Raw genomic sequence first — 21,689 nt, 5'->3', positions numbered from 1 at the left:
GTCCTCTGGTTTGACAACATCATGAAGACTCAATGGGAAAAATCTGTAGAGGCCCTCCAACTACCCTGACCAAAAGCACTGCTATTGGTCCCGCTAAATCTCAGATCTGCTTATTTTGGGACTCATAAACTCTCACCCTTTGTGATGGTCACAGGACACCCAAGGAACTTGACTCCTGCTTCTTTTGCCCCACAACTGATAAAGGAGAACTATTCCAATATTGCAAAGGCCCTAATTGTTTCTATTAAAAATAACCATGTTTTGGTAAGGTAATCTTTTCACGGTGTGCCCTCGGGAGAAAAAGACCTTAAGCATCACACCTTGCAACCTGGAGATTTTATCTATTTTGAAAAGACTTCTCCAGAAGAACTCTCCTTCAACCTCATGGAAAGGCCTCTATCAGGTACTGCTAGCCAGCTCTTGTGCCACCAAACTCCAAGGAATAGACACTTGGATTCATGTGACACACCTAAAGAAAGTGCCAAACCCTAATTGGACCTGCCCATCATCTGGTCACCTGAAAGTAAAGATTTCCCAGAATTGAAGCAGATGACAGCTGATGAGACAGCTTTCCCAGGATAACCAGAACAGGCCTGTTGGAAGCTTGTTGCCAAAATTTTGATTATATAATGCTTCAGATGATCTCCAATGTCTAGGATCTTGATAAAATATGAACTTTAGATAAAAAGGGCCTGAGAGTTCTCCCTCCTACCCCTTCTTGTCATTTAAATGTGACCTTAATAGGTTTCTAATCTTTGTACTTTCCCTTCGATTTGAGACACTACACCAAGGAAAGGTCCTTCCTGACACTGAATGACAAAAAGCCATTGAAACTAGAATACTGACTCTTGATCAGTGATGCTTTCAGAGAAAGATCTTGATTAAAAGGGGAGAAAGGTAAAAAATTAATAAACAGAAACCTCAGTTCATAGAGTTGGGAGACCAGAAGGGAGAGCTCTCACCTGTGACAATAGTACAGTCCTATAGGAAGAAGAAAGACGTTTCTTTCCTGGCAAGGACTCAGCCAATGAAAAGCCACGGACTTTTTGTTTAGTATGGCCCTTCCAACTTCCTTTTCCTCTCCGTGAAGGGCTTCTCCTTCGCTTGCTGTTTGGGGGCTTGCATGTGGCTCTCCACAGCTACAGACCCCGAATCACAGCCCTCTGCTGATCCTGAATAAACCCATCTTTGCTGGAGAAATATCTTCAGTCTATTTGTTTTAGGTTAACCTCAGAAAGATGAGGACATACTTGAGTAAGGCCCTATATCAGAAACAATTAGCTAAAAGTAAGAAGTCATTACAAAGAGAGAGGCAGATGATATGAGAGGCATCTATCCATGGCATGGGGCCTTGGGTGGTTTAGGAGGGATGCAGCCCAGTGTGCAAGTGAACAGTTAAGTCTTATTTCCATTTCCGGGCAACGTGATGAGACCAAGAGGAGTCAAAAAGACATACTTTATTACTTTATTAGCCTTCTCTATGTTTGAACTCTTTCTCTGTCCCCCTTTTCCCAACGCCTCTCATCTCCTGTAGGGCAGTATGTCGCCCAGGATCCTCTACATGGTTCTCAAGGTGGGAGAATAAGAGCGTTGTCCTCTTGAGCTGGTCCTGGGCACTCAACAGAGTGTTGTTCTTTTGAGGGGAAAGGCAGGACAACCAGCTTCTCCTCCATAGGCTCCAGGAAGAGGAAGGAGACATCCAGTGGTTCTCCTTGGGGATCTGTGGTTAGATCCAGCTGCACAGGGAAGGCCTCAACAGGGCCCGTTCCCTGGGAACCTTTAGGCTTGTTATCCAAGTCAGGAAGGTACTGGACAGATCCTTTGGGCACAGCTTTGGCGAATGAGTTGGTGGGAGCTGTGTTTTTCTTCTGGGGCTCTTCCACCTTGAACAGGTTCACAGGTCTCTGGTTAACAGTAGAGTTTTCACCTCTAGGGGTGGGATCCTGAAATAAGAATGCTTTCAAATAAGGGAATGTCCTCCAAGAAAATCCCTGCCATGCCTGGTACTAGGTTATGCTGTTCTGTGCCTTTCTGATGGAATTTTCAAAGGGAGACTAGCTAGATGGGCCTCTGATTAAAGGGCTTAAAGGAAATTCCCTGGCATCTAGTAATTAAGACTCCAGGCTTTCACTGCCATGGGCTGTGGTTCAACCCCTCGTTGGGGACCTAAGATCCTACAAGCTGCGTGGCCAAAAAAAATTTTTAAATAAATAAATGGTTAAAAAGCAAGACAGATAAGGGCCAGGGGGAACCCAACCTTTAGAAGCTTGACTGTAGGCTTCACAAATTTCAGAGCTGAACAATGATCCAGAGAGGTAAGATGGCTTGTTCAAAGTTCCTAGTAAGGTGTCTCCCCACTCCTAGTAGTGGCAGAAGAAGCCACCTTTATTGATTGTTTATTCTGTGCCAGCCCCAGGGCAGTGCCCTTCAACCAGATCCTCTGACCTGTTTCTCATGGGGATCTGAAGGAGGTAAGTATTGCAATCCAATTCTATAGATGAGGCAACCAAGACTCAGAGAGGTAGGAAATTGTCCATGTTCACACAACTTGTAGGTGGCAGAACAGGACTGGAACCCAGGTGGCCTGTCTCATCCACCCTCTCAACTACACCAGGCTGCCTTATGGTAAGTGCTCAATAAATACTTCTGAAAAAGGATTCAGTATTTCCATGGAAACGACTTCTACCTATGGTGCAGGGTAAGAGTCTTTGGGACACTGAATTTAATATCTCAGAGGCCTGAGCCACTCAAGCTACAGGGGTCTTACTTATGCTATAGGGACCACGTTGTAACTAAAAGAAAGGGTGACAGGTTTTTCTTTTAGCTACCCTGTGGATGTGGCCTTAGGACACCCTGAATAAAGTGGTGATCATGAATTTTAGGAAAATAAAAGGAGAGGATAGGGTAGGGGCAACTAAAATAATCTGCTCTTTTATTCACAGAAAGACAACCAATTAGACTAAAAAATACCTCTGATTTAAAGAAGTCACAAGTCACGGAGACCGACTTTTCTGAGTCTCGTTCACTAAGAGAACCGTGGCAAATACCAACAGGCTAAAAAAAGGAAAATACAATGTCACATGTGTATTATGATTATCAATGATCATAAATGGAAATCAACTTGCTTTCTGATTACATAGACACACAGCCAATCAACACTTTCATGCTCCTACCATGTAATAGGTAGGCTCTGAGCCAATTCTTTAGCTCATCCCTACCAAATAATCACCCAAACTAGGCTAAATTACCTCCGATGAGAGAAACTCAGGATTTCTTGAGGAACAAACTCTATTAGAAAATTCTTTGTATTGAGCAGAAATCTGTGTCTATAGAACAGACACAGAAATCTGAGTCTATCTCTTGGCCACAATTCTACCCTTGGGTCAACTAGAAAACTTGTTTTCATCTCTCATATAGCAGCTCTTTATGTGTGTTCCACCTGAGTTTTTGCTTCTCAGACAAGAGTACTCTCATCTCCTTACATTTTTCTTTATTTAAAAATAAAATTATTTTGTTTTCTTATTAGAAATGTAATAAACAGTTATTTAGAATATGGATAAACAAATAGAAAATAAAAAGACCTGTAACTACATGAAAGGTACCCATTTCCTGCAGTGATTTGATTTCTTTTCTCCTAACATTTCTTCCTATGCATACATAATTTTTCTTCTAGAAAAATAGAATTATACTATTCATAATATTTTATAACTCTCTTTTGTCATTTAACAATATATAGTGAAAATCCGTCTATGACACTGAATAGTTTTCTATGATTTTCTTTATAATGGCTACCTAATATTCCTCTGTGTTATTTAACAAGTTCTCTTTTGTTAGAAGCTGGATTGAATCTAATTTTTTTTTCCTTTTCTTTTTTTTTGCGGTACGCGGGCCTCTCACTGCTGTGGCTTCTCCCGTTGCGCAGCACAGGCTCCGGACGCACAGGCTCAGCGGCCATGGCTCATGGGCCTAGCTGCTCCACGGCATGTGGGATCTTCCCGGACCGGGGCACGAACCCGTGTCCCCTGAATTGGCAGGCGGACTCTCAACAACTGCGCCACCAGGGAAGCCCTGAATCTAATTTTTTATGTTTAAACATTGAAGCTATTTTCATATATCCTTAGGGTAAATTCCTAGAAGAGAAATTTTAGAGTAATAGAGTATGCATTTTTTTCAAGTGTAAACAGAGGGCCAGTGTAGACCAAGAGAAAATTACAACTGCAGGTCCAGTTATGTAAAAGACTTTAAACTCTTTTCTCTAATTCCTCTCTCATTCTTCCTGGAACTTGGAAGAGCCACAGTTAGATAAATGATTGCAGGAGGGGGAGAAAGAGTGAAAGGAGAGACCTTGACTCCTTCTTCACAGCAGGTTCTAAGCTCTAGGTCAGGCTTGAGCTACAGGGAGGAAAAAGCTTTGAATTGGATATGAGATAGAAGTTTTGATTCAGAATTGACTAAAAGGGATTTTTAATACCTGAAAGTGAATCTTAATAATCTAAGTGAAATTGTTCTTATTACTGAATATAACCAGAAAGCTATGTGATCTGCCCAAGATGGCACTGAGAAGTGAGAAAGGGAGATTCTACAGAAGATGATGAAGACATTTTCCCAATTATTCCTTAATATTCAATTGACTGCTTATGAAAGACTTTTGAGAGACATAGTTCAGATTCAAAGACACACATGGGTTGAAAATTAAAAGACGGAAAAAAATTTACAATGCAAACAGTAACAAAAAAGAGCTGGGAATGGCTATATAAATATCAGACAAAATTTACTTTAAGATAAAAATTGTTACTAGAGACAAGGAAAAACCTTTTATAATGATAAAAGGCTCAATTTATTAGAAAGACACAACAACTATAAATATAATGCCCCTAATAATAGAGCCCCAAGGTACCTAGGCAAAACTTGACAGAATTCAAGGAAGACATAGATAATTCAACAATAATAGTTGGAAACCTCATTTTCAATAATGGGTAAAACAAGTTTGCAGAACATCAACAAAGAAACAGAAGTCTTGAACAACACTATAAACAAATTGAACCTAATAGACAATTACAGAATGCTTTACCTAACAAAACGACAGCAGAATACACATTCTTCTCAAGTGTACATGGAACTTTCTCTAGGATATACGTTATGTTAAACCATAAAACAAGCTTCAATACATTTAAAAGAATTGAGATCACACAGAGTACATTCCCCAACCACAATGGGATGAAATTAGACATGAATAACAGAAGGAAATTGGAATTTTCACAAATATGTAGACATTAAATAACACTCTTAAATAACAAATTGGCCAAAGAAGAAATCACAAGGAAAATTAGAAAATATTTGGAGATGAATGGAAACAAAAACAACATGTATAACTTGTGAGATGCAGCTGAATCGTTTCTTAGAAGGAAATCTGTAGATGTAAATGCTTATGGTAAAAGCAAATAAATATTGTAAATCAATAAACTAAACTTCTACCTTAAAAAGCTAGAAAAAGAAAAGTAAACTAAGCCCAAAGCAAACAAAAAGAAGGTTACAATAAAGAGTAGACAGGAAATAAATGAACTAGATAATAAAAAAAGAATGGAGAAAAAACTGAAACTGAAAGTTGATTCTTTTTTGAAAAACTTAATAAAATTGGCAAAGCTTTAGATAGACTAAGAAAAAAATGACTCAAACTACTAAAATTGGAATTAAATAGGGTACATCACTTCTAATCTTTCAGAAATAGAAATGGAATACTATGAACAATTGTATGCTGGAAAATTGGATAACTTAGATGAAACAGACAAATTCCTAGGAAGATATGAACTACCAAAACTTACTCAAGAAGAAATATAAAACCTGAATAGACTTACAACAAGTAAAGAGATTGAATTATTAATCAAATAATCTTCCCACAAAGGAAAGCTTAGGCCCAGATGGCTTCACTGGGGAATTCTACCAAATATTTAAAGAAGAATGAACATCAACCTTTCACAAATTCTTCCAAAATAAAACAGAAGAGGAGGGAATATTTCCCAATTCATTATATGAAGCCAATATTATACTCATATGACACAGAAAAACTACAGACCAATGTCTCTTATAAATATGAGATTAAATTATAAATATGAGATTATATGAGATTAAAAATCTTTAAAAGAAAAAAACAACCACTGGCGAACTGAATTCAGGACTTCCCTGGTGGCACAGTGGTTAAGAATCCGCCTGTCAGTGTAGGGGACATGGGCTCGAGCCCTGGTCTGGGAAGATCCCACATGGTACGGAGCAACTAAGCCTGTGCACCACAACTACTGAGCCTGCGCTCTAGAGCCCACGGGCCACAACTACTGAAGCCCACGTGCCTAGAGCCCATGCTTCACAACAAGAGAATCCACTGCAATGAGAAGCCCATGCACTGCAACAAAGAGTATCCCCCGCTCGCTGCCGCTAGAGAAAGCCCGCACGCAGCAACAAAGACCCAACACAACCAAAAATAAATAAATAAACTTTTTAAAAACTCTGAATTCATAAACATATAAAAGGGGTTATACACCATGATCAACTGTGATTCATCCCCAAAGCACAAGTCTGTTTTAATATAAAAAATCATTGTTATGTACAATACTAATAGATTAAAGGAGAAAAAGAAAACCAAACGATTATCTCATTAACACAGATAAGGCATGAGACAAACTCTAACACTGTTTTTTGACAAAAGCATTCAACAAACTAGTAGGAATAGATGGGAACTTTCTCAACTTGATAAAAAAGCAGCTATAAAAAGCCTACAGTTACCATCACATTAAATGATGAAATACTGAATGCTTTCCTCTTAAAATCAGGAATAAGATAAGGTTGTCTGCTCTCCTCATCTCTATTCAGCATTGTACTGGAAGTTCTAGTCAAGAAAATTAGGTAAGAATTAAAAGTCATTTAGATTGGAAAGGAAGAACTGAAACTATTTGTAGAAGACATGATCTTGTATACAGAAAATCCTAAGGACTCTGTCAGAAAACATTTAGAACTACAAAAACAGGATATAAGATCAAAATACAAAAATCAATTATACTTCTATATATTTGCAATGAACAATCCAAAAATAAAATTGAGAAGACAAATACATTATATCAGCATCAAAGAGGAAAAAATACTTAGTTATACAAAAAAGTGAAAGTTTTGGACACTGAAGACTACAAAACATTGTTGAAAGAAATTAAATAAGCCCTAAACAAATGGAAAGACATCCCATATTCATGGGCTGGAAGAATTACTATTTTTAAGATGACAGTACTTACTATATACATTGGTCTACAGAGTCAATGAAATCCCTATCAAATTTCCTGCTTTTTAAAGATAGAAACTGACAAGCTGATTCTAAAGTTGATTTATTATGAAAATGGAAAGAATCCAAAATATGCAAAACAATCTTAAATAGGAAAAGCAAAATAGGAGGGCTCAGACTTCTCAATTCAAAATTTACTACAAAACTATAATATTGGAGATAGTGTGGTACTGGTATAAGAATAGATATGCAGATCAATGGAATAAAATTGAAGGTACAAAAATAAACCCTTACAGAGAGAGCAGATAGCAGAAGCAAGAAGAACTACAATCTTGCAGCCTGTGGAACAAAAACCGCATTCACAGAAAGATAGACAAGATGAAAAGGCAGAGGGCTATGTACCACATGAAGGAACAAGATAAAACCCCAGAAAAACAACTAAATGAAGTGGAGATAGGCAACCTTCCAGAAAAAGAATTCAGAATAATGATAGTGAAGATGATCCAGGACCTCAGAAAAAGAATGGAGGCAAAGATCAAGAAGATGCAAGAAATGCCTAACAAAGACCTAGAAGAATTAAAGAACCAACAAACAGAGATGAACAATAAAATAACTGAAATGAAAACTACACTAGAAGGAATCAATAGCAGAATAACTGAGGCAGAAGAATAGATAAGTGACCTGGAAGACAGAATGATGGAATTCACAGCTGCAGAACAGAATAAAGAAAAAAGAATGCAAAGAAATGAAGACAGCCTAAGAGACCTCTGGGACAACATTAAATGCAACAACATTCGCATTATAGGGGTCCCAGAAGGAGAAGAGAGAAAGGACCAGAGAAAATATTTGAAGAGATTGTAGTCAAAAACTTCCCTAACATGGGAAAGGAAATAGTCATCCAAATCCAGGAAGTGTAGAGAGTCCCATACAGGATAAACCCAAGGAGAAACATGCCAAGACACATAATAATCAAATTGGCAAAAATTAAAGACAAAGGAAAATTATTGAAAGCAGCAAAGGAAAAACGACAAATAACATACAAGGGAACTCCCATAAGGATAACAGCTGATTTCTCAGCAGAAACTCTACAAGCCAGAAGGGAGTGGAATGATATACTTAAAGTGATAAAACGGAAGAAGCTACAACCAAGATTACTCTACCCAGCAAGGATCTCATTCAGATTCGATGGAGAAATCCAAAGCTTTACAGACAAGCAAAAGCTAACAGAATTCAGCCCCACCAAACCAGCTCTACAACAAATGCTAAAGGAAATTCTCTAAGTGGGAAACACAAGAGAAGAAAAAGACCTACAAAAACAAACCCAAAACAATTAAGAAAATGGTCATAGGAACATACATATCGATAATTACCTTAAACGTGAATGGATTAAATGCTCCAACCAAAAGACACAGGCTTGCTGAATGGATACAAAAACAAGACCCATATATATGCTGTCTACAAGAGACCCACTTCAGACCTAAGGACACATACAGACTGAAAGTGAGGGGATGGAAAAAGATATTCCATGCAAATGGAAATCAAAAGAAAGCTGGAGTAGCAATACTCATATCAGATAAAGTAGACTTTAAAATAAAGAATGTTACAAGAGACAAGGAAGGACACTACATAATGATCAAGGGATCAATCCAAGAGGAAGATATAACAATTATAAATATATATGCACCCAACATAGGAGCACCTCAATACATAAGGCAACTGATAACAGCTCTAAAAGAGGAAATCGACAGTAACACAATAATAGTGGGGGACTTTAATGCCTCAGTTACACCACTAGACAGATCATCCAAACAGAGAATTAATAAGGAAACACAAGCTTTAAATGACACAATGGACCAGATAAATTTAATAGATATTTATAGGACATAACATACAAAACCGGCAGATTACACTTTCTTCTCAAGCGTGCATGGAATATTCTCCAGGATAACTCACATCTTGGGTCACAAATCAAGCCTCAGTAAATTTAAGACAATTGAAATCATATCAAGCATCTTTTCTGACCACAACGCTATAAGATTAGAAATCAATTACAGGGAAAAATCCGTAAAAAGGACAAACACATGGAGGTTAAACAATATGTTACTAAATAACCAAGAGATCACTGAAGAAATCAAAGAGGAAATCAAAAAATACCTAGAGACAAATGACAATGAAAACACGACGATCCAAAACCCATGGGATGCAGCAAAAGCAGTTCTAAGAGGGAAGTTTATAGCTATACAAGCCTACCTCAATAAACAAGAAAAATCTCAAATAAACAATCTAACCTTACACCTAAAGGAACTAGAGAAAGAAGAACAAACAAAACCCAAAGTTAGCAGAAGGAAAGAAATCATAAAGATAAGAGCAGAAATAAATGAAATAAAAACAAAGAAAACAATTGCAAAGATCAATAACACTAAAAGCTGGTTCTTTGAAAAGATAAACAAAATTGATAAACCATTAGCCAGACTCATCAAGAAAAAGAGGGAGAGGACTCAAATCAATAAAATGAAAAATGAAAAAAGAGAAGTTACAACAGACACCGCAGAAATACAAAGCATCCTAAGAGACTACTAAAAGCAACTCTATGCCAATAAAATGGACAACCTGGAAGAAATGGACAAATTCTTAGAAAGGTATAACCTTCCAAGACTGAACCAAGAAGAAATAGAAAATATGAACAGACCAATCTTAAGTAATGGAATTGAAACTGTGATTAAAAATCTTCCAACAAACAAAAGTCCAGGACCAGATGGCTTCACAGGTGAATTCTATCAAACATTTAGAGAAGAGCTAACACCCATCCTTCTCAAACTCTTCCAAAAAACTGCAGAGGAAGGAACACTCCCAAACTCATTCTATGAGGCCACCATCACCCTAACACCAAAACCAGACAAAGATACTACAAAAAAAGAAAATTACAGACCAATATCACTGATGAATATAGATGCAAAAATCCTCAACAAAATACTAGCAAACAGAATCCAACAACACATTAAAAGGATCATATATCATGATCAAGTGGGATTCATCCCAGGGATGCAAGGATCCTTCAATATACGCAAATCAATCGATGTGATACACCATATTAACAAACTGAAGAATAAAAACCATATGATCATCTCAATAGAGGCAGAAAAAGCTTCTGAAAAAATTCAGCACCCGTTTATGATAAAAACTCTCCAGAAAGTGGGCATAGAGGGAACCTACCTCAACATAATAAAGACCATATATGACAAACCCACAGGAAACATCATTCTCAATGGTGAAAAACTGAAAGCATTTCCTCTAAAATCAGGAACAAGACAAGGATGTCCACTCTCACCACTATTATTCAACATAATTTTGGAAGTCCTAGCCATGGCAATTGAGAAGAAAAAGAAATAAAAGGATTACAAATTGAAAAGAAGAAGTAAAACTGTCACTGTTTGCAGATGACATGATACTGTACATAGAGGATCCTAAGGATGCCACCAGAAAACTACTAGAGCTAATCAATGAATTTGGTAAAGTTGCACGAAACAAAATTAATGCACAGAAATCTCTTGCATTCCTATACACTAATGATGAAAAATCTGAAAGAGAAATTAAGGAAACACTCCCATTTACCATTGCAACAAAAAGAATAAAATACCTATGAATAAACCTACCTAGGGAGACAAAAGGCAAAAGTTTCCTACCTAGGCAGAAAACTATGTCTACTGATGAAAGAAATTAAAGATGATACCAACAGATGGAGAGATATACCATGTTCTTGGATTGGAAGAATCAATATTGTGAAAATGACTATACTACCCAAAGCAATCTACAGATTCAAATGCAATCCCTATCAAATTACCAATGGCATATTTTAAAGCACTAGAACAAAAAAATCTTAAAATTTATATGGAGACACAAAAGACCCCAAATAGCCAAAGCAGTCTTGAGCGAAAAAAGTGGAGCTGGAGGAATCAGACTCCCTGACTTCAGACTACACTACAAAGTTACAGTAATCAACATAATATGGTACTGGCACAAAAACAGAAATATAGATCAATGGAACAAGATAGAAAGCCCAGAGATAAACCCACATACCTATGGTCAGCTAATCTATGACAAAGAGACAAGGATATACAATGGAGAAAAGACAGTCTTTTCAATAAGTGGTGCTGGGAAAACTGGACAGCTATATGTAAAAGAATGAAATTAGAACACTCCCTAACACCGTACACAAAAATAAACTCAAAATGGATTAGAGACCTAAATGTAAGACCAGACACTATAAAACTCTTAGAGGAAAACATAGGAAGAACACTCTTTGATGTAAATCACAGCAGGGTCTTTTTTGATCCACATCCTAGAGTAATGGAAATAAAAACAAAAATAAACAAATGGGACCTTATGAAACTTAAAAGCTTTTGCTAAGCAAAGGAAACCATAAACAAGAGGAAAAGGCAACCCTCAAAATGGGAGAAAATATTTGCAAACGAATCAACAGACAAAGGATTAATCTCCAAAATATATAAACAGCTCATGCAGCTCAATATTAAAAAAACAAACAACCCAATCCAAAAATGGGCAGAGGGCCTAAATAGACATCTCTCCAAAGAAGACATACAGATGGCTAAGAAGCAAATGAAAAGCTGCTCACCATCACTAATTATAAGAGAAATGCAAATCAAAACTACAGTGAGGTATCACCTCACACCAGTTAGCATGGGCATCATCAGAAAATGTAAAACCAACAAATGCTGGAGAGGGTGTGGAGAAAAGGAAACCCTCTTGCACTGTTGGTGGGAATGTAAATTGATACAGCCACTATGGAGAACAGTATGGAGGTTCTTTAAAAAACTAAAAATAGAATTACCCTATGACCCAGCAATCCCACTACTGGGCATATACCCAGATAAAACCATAATTCAAAAAGACACATGCATCCCAATGTTCATTGCAGCAATACTTACAATAGCCAGGCCATGGAAGCAACCTAAATGCCCATCGACAGACAAATGGATAAAGAAGTGGTACGGATATACAATGGAATATTACTCAGCCATAAAAAGGAACGAAATTGGGTCTTTTGTTGAGACGTGGATAGATCTAGAGACTGTCATACAGAGTGAAGTAAGAGAAAAACAGAAAGAGAAAAACAAATATTGTATATTAATGCATATATATGGAGTTAGAAAAACGGTACAGACGAACAGGTTTTCAGGGCAGAAATTGAGACACAGATGTAGAGAACAAACATATGGGCACCAAGGGGGGAACATGGCAGGGGGTGTGGTAGTGGTGTGATGAATTGGGTGATTGGGATCGACATGTATACACTGATGTGTATAAAATTGATGACTAATAAGAACCTGCTGTATAAAAAGTAAAATAAAATAAAATTCAAAAATTCAGAAAAAAGGGCTTCTCTGGTGGCGCAGTGGTTGATGGCCTGCCTGCCGATGCAGGGGACACGGGTTTGTGCCCCAGTCCGGGAAGATCCCACATGCCGCGGAGTGGCTGGGCCCGTGAGCCATGGCCGCTGGGCCTGCGCGTCCGGAGCCTGTGCTCCGCAACGGGAGAGGCCACAACGGTGAGAGACCTGCATACCGCAAAAAAAAAAATTCAAAAAAAAACCTCTTACATTTATAGTCAGTTGATCTTCAAAAAGTATGTCAATACAATTAAATGGGGGAAATAATAGCCTTTTCAACAAATGGTCCTGGGACAACTGGACATCCACAAGCAGAAGAATGAAGATGAACCTCCTACCTCATATCATATACAAAAATTAACTCAAAAATGGGTCAGAGGGGACTTCCCTGGCTGTCCAGTGGATAAGACTCTGTGCTTCCAATTCAGGGACAGGGGTTCGATCCCCGGTCGGGGAACTAAGATCCCACGTGCCAAGCAGCATGGCCAAAAAGAAAAAAAGAAAAAGAAAGGGTCAGAGACCTACAGCTAAAACTATAAAACTCTTAGAGGAATACAGAGGAGTAAATCTTAGTGATCGTGGATTAGGTAATGGATTCTTAGATATGACACAAAAAGCACATTCAACAGAAGAAAAAATATAAAGAAGATTTCATTAAAATTAAAAATTTTTGTACTTCGAAGAACATCATCAAGAAAATGAATAGACAAATCAGAGAATGGGAGAAAATATTTGAAAATCATATATCTGATAAGGGGATTATATCCAGAATATGTAAAGAATTCTTACAATTCAACAATAAAAAGATAAATAATCTAAGTTTTAAATGACAAAGGATTTGAATAGACTTTCCTCCAAAGAATACATACAAATGGCCAAAAGCACATTAAAAGATACTCAATCATTAGCCATTAGGTAAATTCAAATATAACCAAAATGAGAGAATACTGCATACTCAGTAAGATAGCTATAATAAAAAGGACAGATAATAATAATAAGCATTGGCAAAAACATGAAGAAATTGAAACCCGCACATGTTGCTGATGGGATTATGAAACTGGTGCCATCACTTTGGAAAACAGTTTGCAGTTAGTTAAAAGGTTAAACATAGAATTCTCATAAGACCCAGCAGTCCCACTCCAAGGTGTGTACTCAAAAGAAATGAAAACATATGTATACATAAAAACTTATACAGCGAATTCCCTGGCCGTCCAGTGGTTAGGACTTGGTGCTTTCACTGCCATGGGCCTAGGTTCAACCCTCGGTTGGGGAACTAAAATCCCGCAAGCCAAAAGAAAAAAAACTTATACACAATTGTTCATAGTAGTACTATTCATAACATCTCAAATGAGGAAACAACTCAAATATCAATCAACTGTTGAATGGATAAACAATACATGGTATATCCATGCAATGAAATATTATTTGGCCATTAAAAGAAATGAAGCACTGATATATCAATGCTGAACAAGGATAACCCTTGAAAACATTTTGCTAAGTGAAAGAAGCCAGACACAAAAGGCCACATACAGTGTGATTCCATTATATAAAATGTTCAAAAAAATGTAGTCATAGAGTCAGTAAGTAGACTAGTGGCTTCCGGGGCATGGGTGAGAGGGCAAGGGGAATGACTGCTAATGGATGTGGAGTTTCTTTTTGGGCTGATGAAAATATTCTAAAATTAGATAGTGGTGATGACAGCACAACTCTATGAATAGACTAAAAAACACTGACTTGTACACCTTAAAAGGGTGAATTTTATGGTGTGTGAATTATATCTTAATAAAATTTTATTATAACTAAGTGAATAAGGGGTGAAAAATGCTTGCATTTTTCCTAATTGTGCTACAATACATTTTGCCAATTGACATTCCTACTAGGTGTGCTTCAGATAGTTTCAGGGCACCCTCCCCATCTTGGTTGCATTCTTTGAAAGAAGCCCTGTTTCACTTTGTCCTTCTTAAAGAGTGGTCCAAGGAATGGAACACCATGCTGTATTCCAAATGTAACTGGGTCTGTTTGGATAAAAGCAGGACTACCACCAACCACTGAGGAGATTTGTCTATATTTTTATAGCCTCCTATGATCATTTTTTGCAAAGCCATCACATTGCTGATGAAAACTGCATTTACAATCAAATATTATTGCATCTGGGCCATCTCTAACTAGTCAGTTGCTCCTTAAGGGGAAGAAAAGTGTCTCATGCATTACAACACTTCATGTATAATTTATGCTCAATAAATATATAGATGGAAAATACAGATGATCTGTGAGCACAAAGCTTAAATTATGAAGACATTCAACAATACTCACCGCAGAGTTAGGGGGCTGAAGTGCACAGCTGCTAGCCTGGGACTTGGTACATGACTCTTTGATTAAATATTCTACAAAGTAGGCAGGGCCAAACACCCACTGGTAGGAGACAAGAGGTGAGAAATAAAAATCAAACCTTCTCAAGTGGAGAAATGACTCAGGTTTGGCAACATTATATTTACAGAAACCATACATTCCCAGAGTCATTGTCAACACAGGTCTCTTTTTGTCCCTGTAATCCCCACCATGATCAAACCATGTATTATGATTTTGTTGTTTAGAAAACATAATCACCATACCTTTCTTCCCTTCTTAAGGATTTAAATGGGCTCTAAAAACCTTCCCCGGGTGAGCTTATTTTTCCTCATGTAAATTTGTTTTTAAATTAGCTTTTCTCCATATGATAGATATCAACATAATTCAGGTACAAATGAACGTTTCCCCTAACCCATAAAACTCAACATCCACTCCTGTACTTAAAATACAGAATAGAACTTGACTTGCTAAGTGGTCCGAGGTCAACCAGATATGGGAATGTGGTAGTAAATAGTGAACCTAAGTAGAATAACCCAAGGAGACTATGAGTCCATTTCCCTTCTTGCCTTCAGGGCAATGAAGTAAAATCATACCACACAACTCTAACGGAAATCCCATGGAATGACTCAGAAACTAAAACATGATTGAATGTGCATCAGGGTTACCAAAGGTAGGGAATGAAGCAAAGGCTCTTAAGGTTCTAATCAAAAAGAGGGCCTCGATAGCGATAGCAACAGTTATGAGACATATTGTTGTAACTGGCCTTTCAGCCTCACCTGACTAGAAGTCTTGGTGATTTTGACGAGAGAATACTGCTTCGAGGGGCTCTTATTGTTGTATCTTGCAAGAGACTCAGTAGCAGTTTCCAGGAACTTGGGGTCTGACAAATCATAGGGGCTGGAGCTGGGGCAGTCAGGGCACATCATGCTAATCTCTCTTTGAGAAACTGTTGATGCCAAAGGGAGCAAGTTTAAAAATAAAACTCCTTAATGATACATAATCCTATAAATCATATGATCACAACAGAAGCAGAGATTGAAAGAAAAAAAGATAATGCTCAGCTTTGTCAAGGATGGAGTGGAAAAGCATTATTTGGAAAGAAAGTTAGCTTACTGCAGAGTTTTCTGCAATGAGCATGTATTACTTTCATAATTTAAAAGGAAACAAAGCAATATTTTTTCACCTTACACAAATTTTTTTACCCTAGGAATTTAGTTAAAAAACACATAATATAGTACAGTTGACCCTTGAACAGCTCGGCGGTTAGGGGTGATGACCCTCCAGACAGCCAAAAATCCCACTTTAACTTTACATTCAGCCCTCCGTATCCACAGTTCTGCATCCATGGATTCAACCAACTGCATATAGTGTAATATTACAGTATGTATTTAGTGAAAAAAATAAATCCATGTATGAGCGGACCATGATACTTAGTTCAAACCCATGTTGTTCAAGGGTCAACTGTATATTGGTATAAAAACATTTTCCTAATTAGCTCAATATCTTCCACCATTATTGCCTCTGTAAAGCAGACTGAGTTGGGATTTCATTACCGTCATGTTTTATTTACCTTTTAGTCGCCAACACCTAACATAATGTCTAATGCATGGTTGGTGCTTAGTAAATACCTGCTGAATGAATGAGTGAGTGAATGACATATGGAAGGTGGAAGCACACCCTCTTTGGTTAGAAAATGCAAGTAAGCTGGAAAATAAAAGTTGATCAAATCACTGTATGACTGGATAGGATAATCACACTAATGGTACAGCTAGAATGTCTGATTGGGAGGAGCTGGGGGTGGCAAAACTTGTATAAAAGTCAGGCTAGGAAACTTGTCTAGAAGTTGTTTTGACAAAGCAAGCACATTGTTTTGATCAACTGTGTGTTTATTTGGATGCATTCGGGCATTTTGTGGGGAAGTTACACCCACAGCTGTCACTCGCGGCACCATCCCCACATGTCATTTCCTGACCTCCCATACCTCAGGTACCTAGGACTTCCATTTAAGACCTGATCCGTTTTATTGGCTGTTGTCCTCTAATTTAGGCGAGTCTCATCTTCACAACCAGGAAGGTTTAGATCTGTTACCCTCTCAAAGGAACCAATGGCATTATTATCACCTAGAGCTTGTTAGAAATGCAGAACCTCAGGCCCTGCCCCATACCTATGGAATCAGAATCTGCACTTGAACAAGATCTCCCAGGGGACTCACACACACATAATAGTTTGATGAGTAGCCGTATCCTATTTTCCCATGCCATGGACGCTTGCTGTTCCAAGAGAGACCCAGAATGAATGTATGTATTTATTAATTTATTCAATGATATTACAGACTCCTTACACTTGATAGGAACTGGGGGAGAGTTGTAGCAGAGAGGAAGAAGGGATAAAACGTTCTACACAATATAAGACAGAAGACCCCAAATCAAGGCAGTGCATGGTCTGTACTCCATGAACGGTTAGGTTAAAATTGTGTAGGGCTGTAGAATTGGAAAGCACCACTTTTTGTTTGTTTTTTGAGGGGAGGTGGAGATTCTTGAATAGAGAACGTGGTGGAGGAAGCAGCATTGACAATGATCTTTAAGGAATGCTTATGAGTTCCAAGGGCACAGGTTATCAGTGGAGGGCATCCTCAGCAGAGGGAAAAGAACACACAGATGCAGAGATTGGAAAGTGTGATGTGTATTCAGGAAATAGTGAGCCATCCAGTTGAATGGAGGGCAGAGTTGGTATAGTCAAGGACATAAGGCAGAAATAGCTAGAAAGGAAGCCTGGGGACCAGTCAAAGAGGTTATGCCATTTATGTCCGACTGAAAATGTAGGATTTGATGTAGGACACAATGTAGATTAATTGTGGGAAGAGGAGCAGTGCAAGTGTTGGATATATGAAGAACTTGGCTTTGGAATGAATAGGAAGTAAGGATGGGAGAAACCCTATACACTATAGCATAGTGTAGTTAAATACTCTTTTTCCATCTATTATTAAAATGCACAAAATCAAAGTGATCTCTTACCTGGGCGAAGAGTACAATTATAAGCAGGTAAATAGAAAATTCTTCTTGCCTTATTAACGTAAAATATTGCTTTGCATTGACCATAAACCTGGAACCAACAAATACATTTTATGACGCAGTGGAATGAACTAAGATTTTTAAATACCCCCAGAATGAAATTGGACATTTCTTTTTTTTTTCGGTATGCGGGCCTCTCACTGCTGTGGCCTTTCCCATTGCGGAGCACAGGCTCCGGATGCACAGGCTCCGGACGCGCAGGCTCAGCGGCCACGGCCCACGGCCTTAGCCGCTCCGTGGCATGTGGGATCTTCCCGGACTGGGGCACGAACCCATGTCCCCTGCGTCGGCAGGCAGACTCTCAACCACTGCACCACCAGGGAAGCCCTGGACCTTTCATTTTTAAAGAACAAGAAACTTAAGGTCAATTTTAGTAGTTTGGCGTGGGGAAACTGCCAGCTGATCATTAAACAGTTTAACCTTCTCCTGAGACACAGCTTGACTTCTTCCCAGCCTCTTTCCTGCTTAGATGAGACTGTGTGTAACTGAGTTCTAACCACAGCAAGGTGAGCAGAAGTGATGTGTAACCACTTCCAGGTCTAGCCCATAAAGCTCTCCCACGTGCTATCTGTCCTCCGTGCGCTTTCCCTTTCCATAGCTTGATGCAGATGAGCATGGTGACCACGGAAGCCACGAGCGGAAGGCAGCAGAGTCTAGGGCCACAACATGGAAGGTACCTGGGTCTCCAAATCACTCCTGGAGGAAGGCCCCTTCCTGATCAAGAATTTCTATTTTGAACTTTATGTGAATGGGCATCAACTTCTGCCATTTTGCAATCAGTATATGCTTTCTAGTGTATGTGTCATAGCAGCTAGTGTCACCTTAACAAATGTCATTCACGATACAGTAAATAGACTATTTGCTTTTCAAAACCAGGTAGGTGCAGTTTGACAAATTTGGTTAATTCCAGGAAATCCTTCCATGGCATCTCTGAGAGCTCCCATACCATAGGTCTCCCTGTGTCCAGCCTCAAATCTCATATCAGTGTTCAGTGAAACAAACTAAAGCAAAATAAAACAAATTAAAAAGTTCCCCCCCCATTACTTCTACAGTTTTCCTTAGACACACTTCTAGAGCACCACACTTCAGATCTTTTTTTCTCAATTTAAACACTAGCTCAGAGCCTACAGAAAAGTCTTGGAGGTAGGAGATAATTTGGGGGCAACTTTTCAATACTGGTGTCATGACCCCAGTGGGAGCCTCAGACACCCCTCTGATTAAACTCTATTTTGTCTGTAGAATTGGAATAACCACATAGGCACCCCGCCAAAGAGATTTTAAAGAGGGACAATTAAAGATGGCACACATTGAACCATCTTCACGCTGTAGACAGAGAACACCTAGTTTTCCCCCTCGAGCTCCTGGACACAAGTACTTACCGATTTATGTAAGACCCTCACCCCACAATTCTTCCACGACCTCCTGCTGAGCACATGGCAGCCAGTCTCTAACACGTCCAGTGTGAAATAGAACAGAGACCCCAGACCAGCCTGTGGGAAGGGGAGGAGAAATGCACAACCCACATGAAGCAGAAACCCCTAAAGACCAGCAAAAAAGGTCCCTGTTTTATGGCAAAGCCAAAGGCTATGACGTTTGTGAAGATTTCTTATAAACGGTGAGACACACGTTTCTGAGCAGATGCCGTTAGCACTTGTTTTTAATAACAATAAGAACTTGTAGCACCCTGGCAGAGGAGCGCAACATGTACTCAACAGGGTTTCTGATTTGGAAAACACCCACCAACAGGTGTCTCTGGGTTCCCGTCCCCTGGCCAGCCTCCCCAAATTGTGCAAACACCTGCCCCAGAGGGTACTGCCACTTACCTCTTGTCTGTGTTCACGGGCATCGCTCACTCGGTTGAGGCTCAGCACGTAGCCGTCCTTTTGGTCCCTGTTGATGTCCTGCAGGATGAAGTTCGCAATATCCAGCACATATGAGCTGTTGCAGGCAAGGGAGAGGAGAGGCGAGGGGTTGGGGACTGGCTGGGGTGGAGATGTAGCCCCGCAGCAGGCGGCCAGGGTGCAGAGCGCCAGGGGTAGGAACAGACTCATCCTGTAGCGGGGCAAGGCCCAGGAGGGGTCAGTAGGCAGAGCTGCAGGCACCGGGCTGTTTATAGGGCTCTGAAGCCAACTTGAGCAGCTTTGTGATTGCAAGCTAAACCAGTGATCAGGTTTTGAAGCACAATGTCCTGTTTTATCTCTGAATTCTAAATGTGGATTCCCCTGGGTCAGTACTTTGGATGGGATTTGCCGCTATCTGTAACCTTAGACCCCTGAGTAATCTCACATTCATGTGTACATGTAAACAGATGTCAGTTTCCTAACTGTTTCCCAAGGAATCAAAATAAACCCTTGGGTCAAGGCTCCCAGGAGGTCATGACTGAGTTCTGGTTTGTGTCCAGGGCTCCAGCTGAGTCAGAATATGCAGACTATCAAGTTCTCTCATGCCCCTAGCACCTTGCCTCTAGCTGATGTCCTGGCCACACTGATCTTTATCTCCATCTTGGAGCCCAGAATCGCGGTGCTAATGGGGCTCAGTGATTTCATGCTCCACCTCCCAGGATCACCATTCTTGTTATATCTGAAAAAGGGCTTTAACCCCATATCATCTACATAAAGGCCCCGTGAGATTCCTAAAGCACTTTGGGATCTGGCTAGAAACAGTTTTGTTTAGCATACATACAGATGGCCAATAGGCACATGAAAAAATGCTCAACATTGCTAATTATTAGAGAAATACAAATCAAAACTACAATGAGGTATCACGTCACACCAGTCAGAATGGCCATCGTCAAAAAGTCTACAAATAATAAATGCTCGAGAGGGTGTGTTGCACTGTTGGTGGGAATGTAAATTGGGGCAGCGACTATGGAGAACAGTATGGAGCTTCCTTAAAATACTAAAAATAGAGTTGTCATATGATCCAGCAATCTCACTCCTGGGCATATATCCAGAGGAAACTCAATTCAAAAAGACACATGCACCCCAATGTTCTTAACAGCACTATTTACAATAGCCAAGTCATGGAAGCAATCTAAGTGTCCATTGACAGATGAATGGATAAAGAAGATGTGAGATATATATATCATGGAATGTTACTCAGCCATAAAAAAGAATGAAATAATGCCATTTGCGGCAACATGGACGGACCTAAAGATTATCATACTAAGTGAAGTAGGACAAAGACAAATATCATATGAAATTGCTTATATGTGAAATCTAAAATATGACACAAATGAACTTATTTACAAAACAGAAACAAACTCACAGACATAGAAAACAAGCTTATGGTTAACAAAGGAGAAAGGGGTGAGGGAGGGATAAATTAGGAGTTTTGGATTAGCAGATACAAACTACTACATATAAAATAGATAAACAACAAGGTCCTACTGTATAGCACAGGGAACTATATTCAGTATCCTGTAATAAACCATAATGGAAAAGAATATGAAAAAGAATATGCATACATATGTATAACTGAATCACTTGGCTGTACATCCAGAAACCAACACAACTAATATAGTTTTAAATCAACTATATTTCAATAAAAAATAAATTTTTAAAACTTTTGAAAAAAGTGTTCTATTTAGCCTCATTTA

The 21,689-nt window shown here is 38.9% G+C and overlaps 1 protein-coding gene across 1 annotated transcript; it reads right to left on the bottom strand.

Moving 5' to 3' along the window:
• Positions 1-1,568: 1,568 nt before the first annotated feature.
• Positions 1,569-20,142, bottom strand: FETUB (fetuin B). The gene is made up of 7 exons (XM_007450737.1): positions 19,915-20,142; positions 19,471-19,581; positions 18,035-18,122; positions 15,797-15,966; positions 14,985-15,083; positions 2,971-3,054; positions 1,569-1,943 (listed from the first exon to the last, which is right to left on the bottom strand). Exons 1-7 carry the CDS (start codon positions 20,140-20,142, stop codon positions 1,569-1,571), a joined length of 1,155 nt encoding a protein of 384 aa, XP_007450799.1.
• Between the last annotated feature and the right edge of the window lie 1,547 nt (positions 20,143-21,689).

This window comes from Lipotes vexillifer, unplaced genomic scaffold (assembly GCF_000442215.2).
Source record: "Lipotes vexillifer unplaced genomic scaffold, Lipotes_vexillifer_v1.1 scaffold874, whole genome shotgun sequence".
Lineage (NCBI taxonomy): Eukaryota > Metazoa > Chordata > Mammalia > Artiodactyla > Lipotidae > Lipotes > Lipotes vexillifer.
Note: the sequence above shows the minus strand (reverse complement) of the source record. Positions and strands in the feature narration are given on the sequence as shown.

Bases quoted from the DNA above. Each gene is read 5' to 3' on its own strand.
- FETUB (XM_007450737.1), bottom strand. From the start codon at position 20,142: ATGAGTCTGTTCCTACCCCTGGCGCTCTGCACCCTGGCCGCCTGCTGC. The intron at 19,582-19,914 runs GTAAGTGGCAGT...CCCTTCCCACAG, and splicing joins CCCGTGAACACAGACAAGAG to GCTGGTCTGGGGTCTCTGTT. The intron at 1,944-2,970 runs GTATTTTTTAGT...TTCTTATTTCAG, and splicing joins GTGACTTCTTTAAATCAGAG to GATCCCACCCCTAGAGGTGA.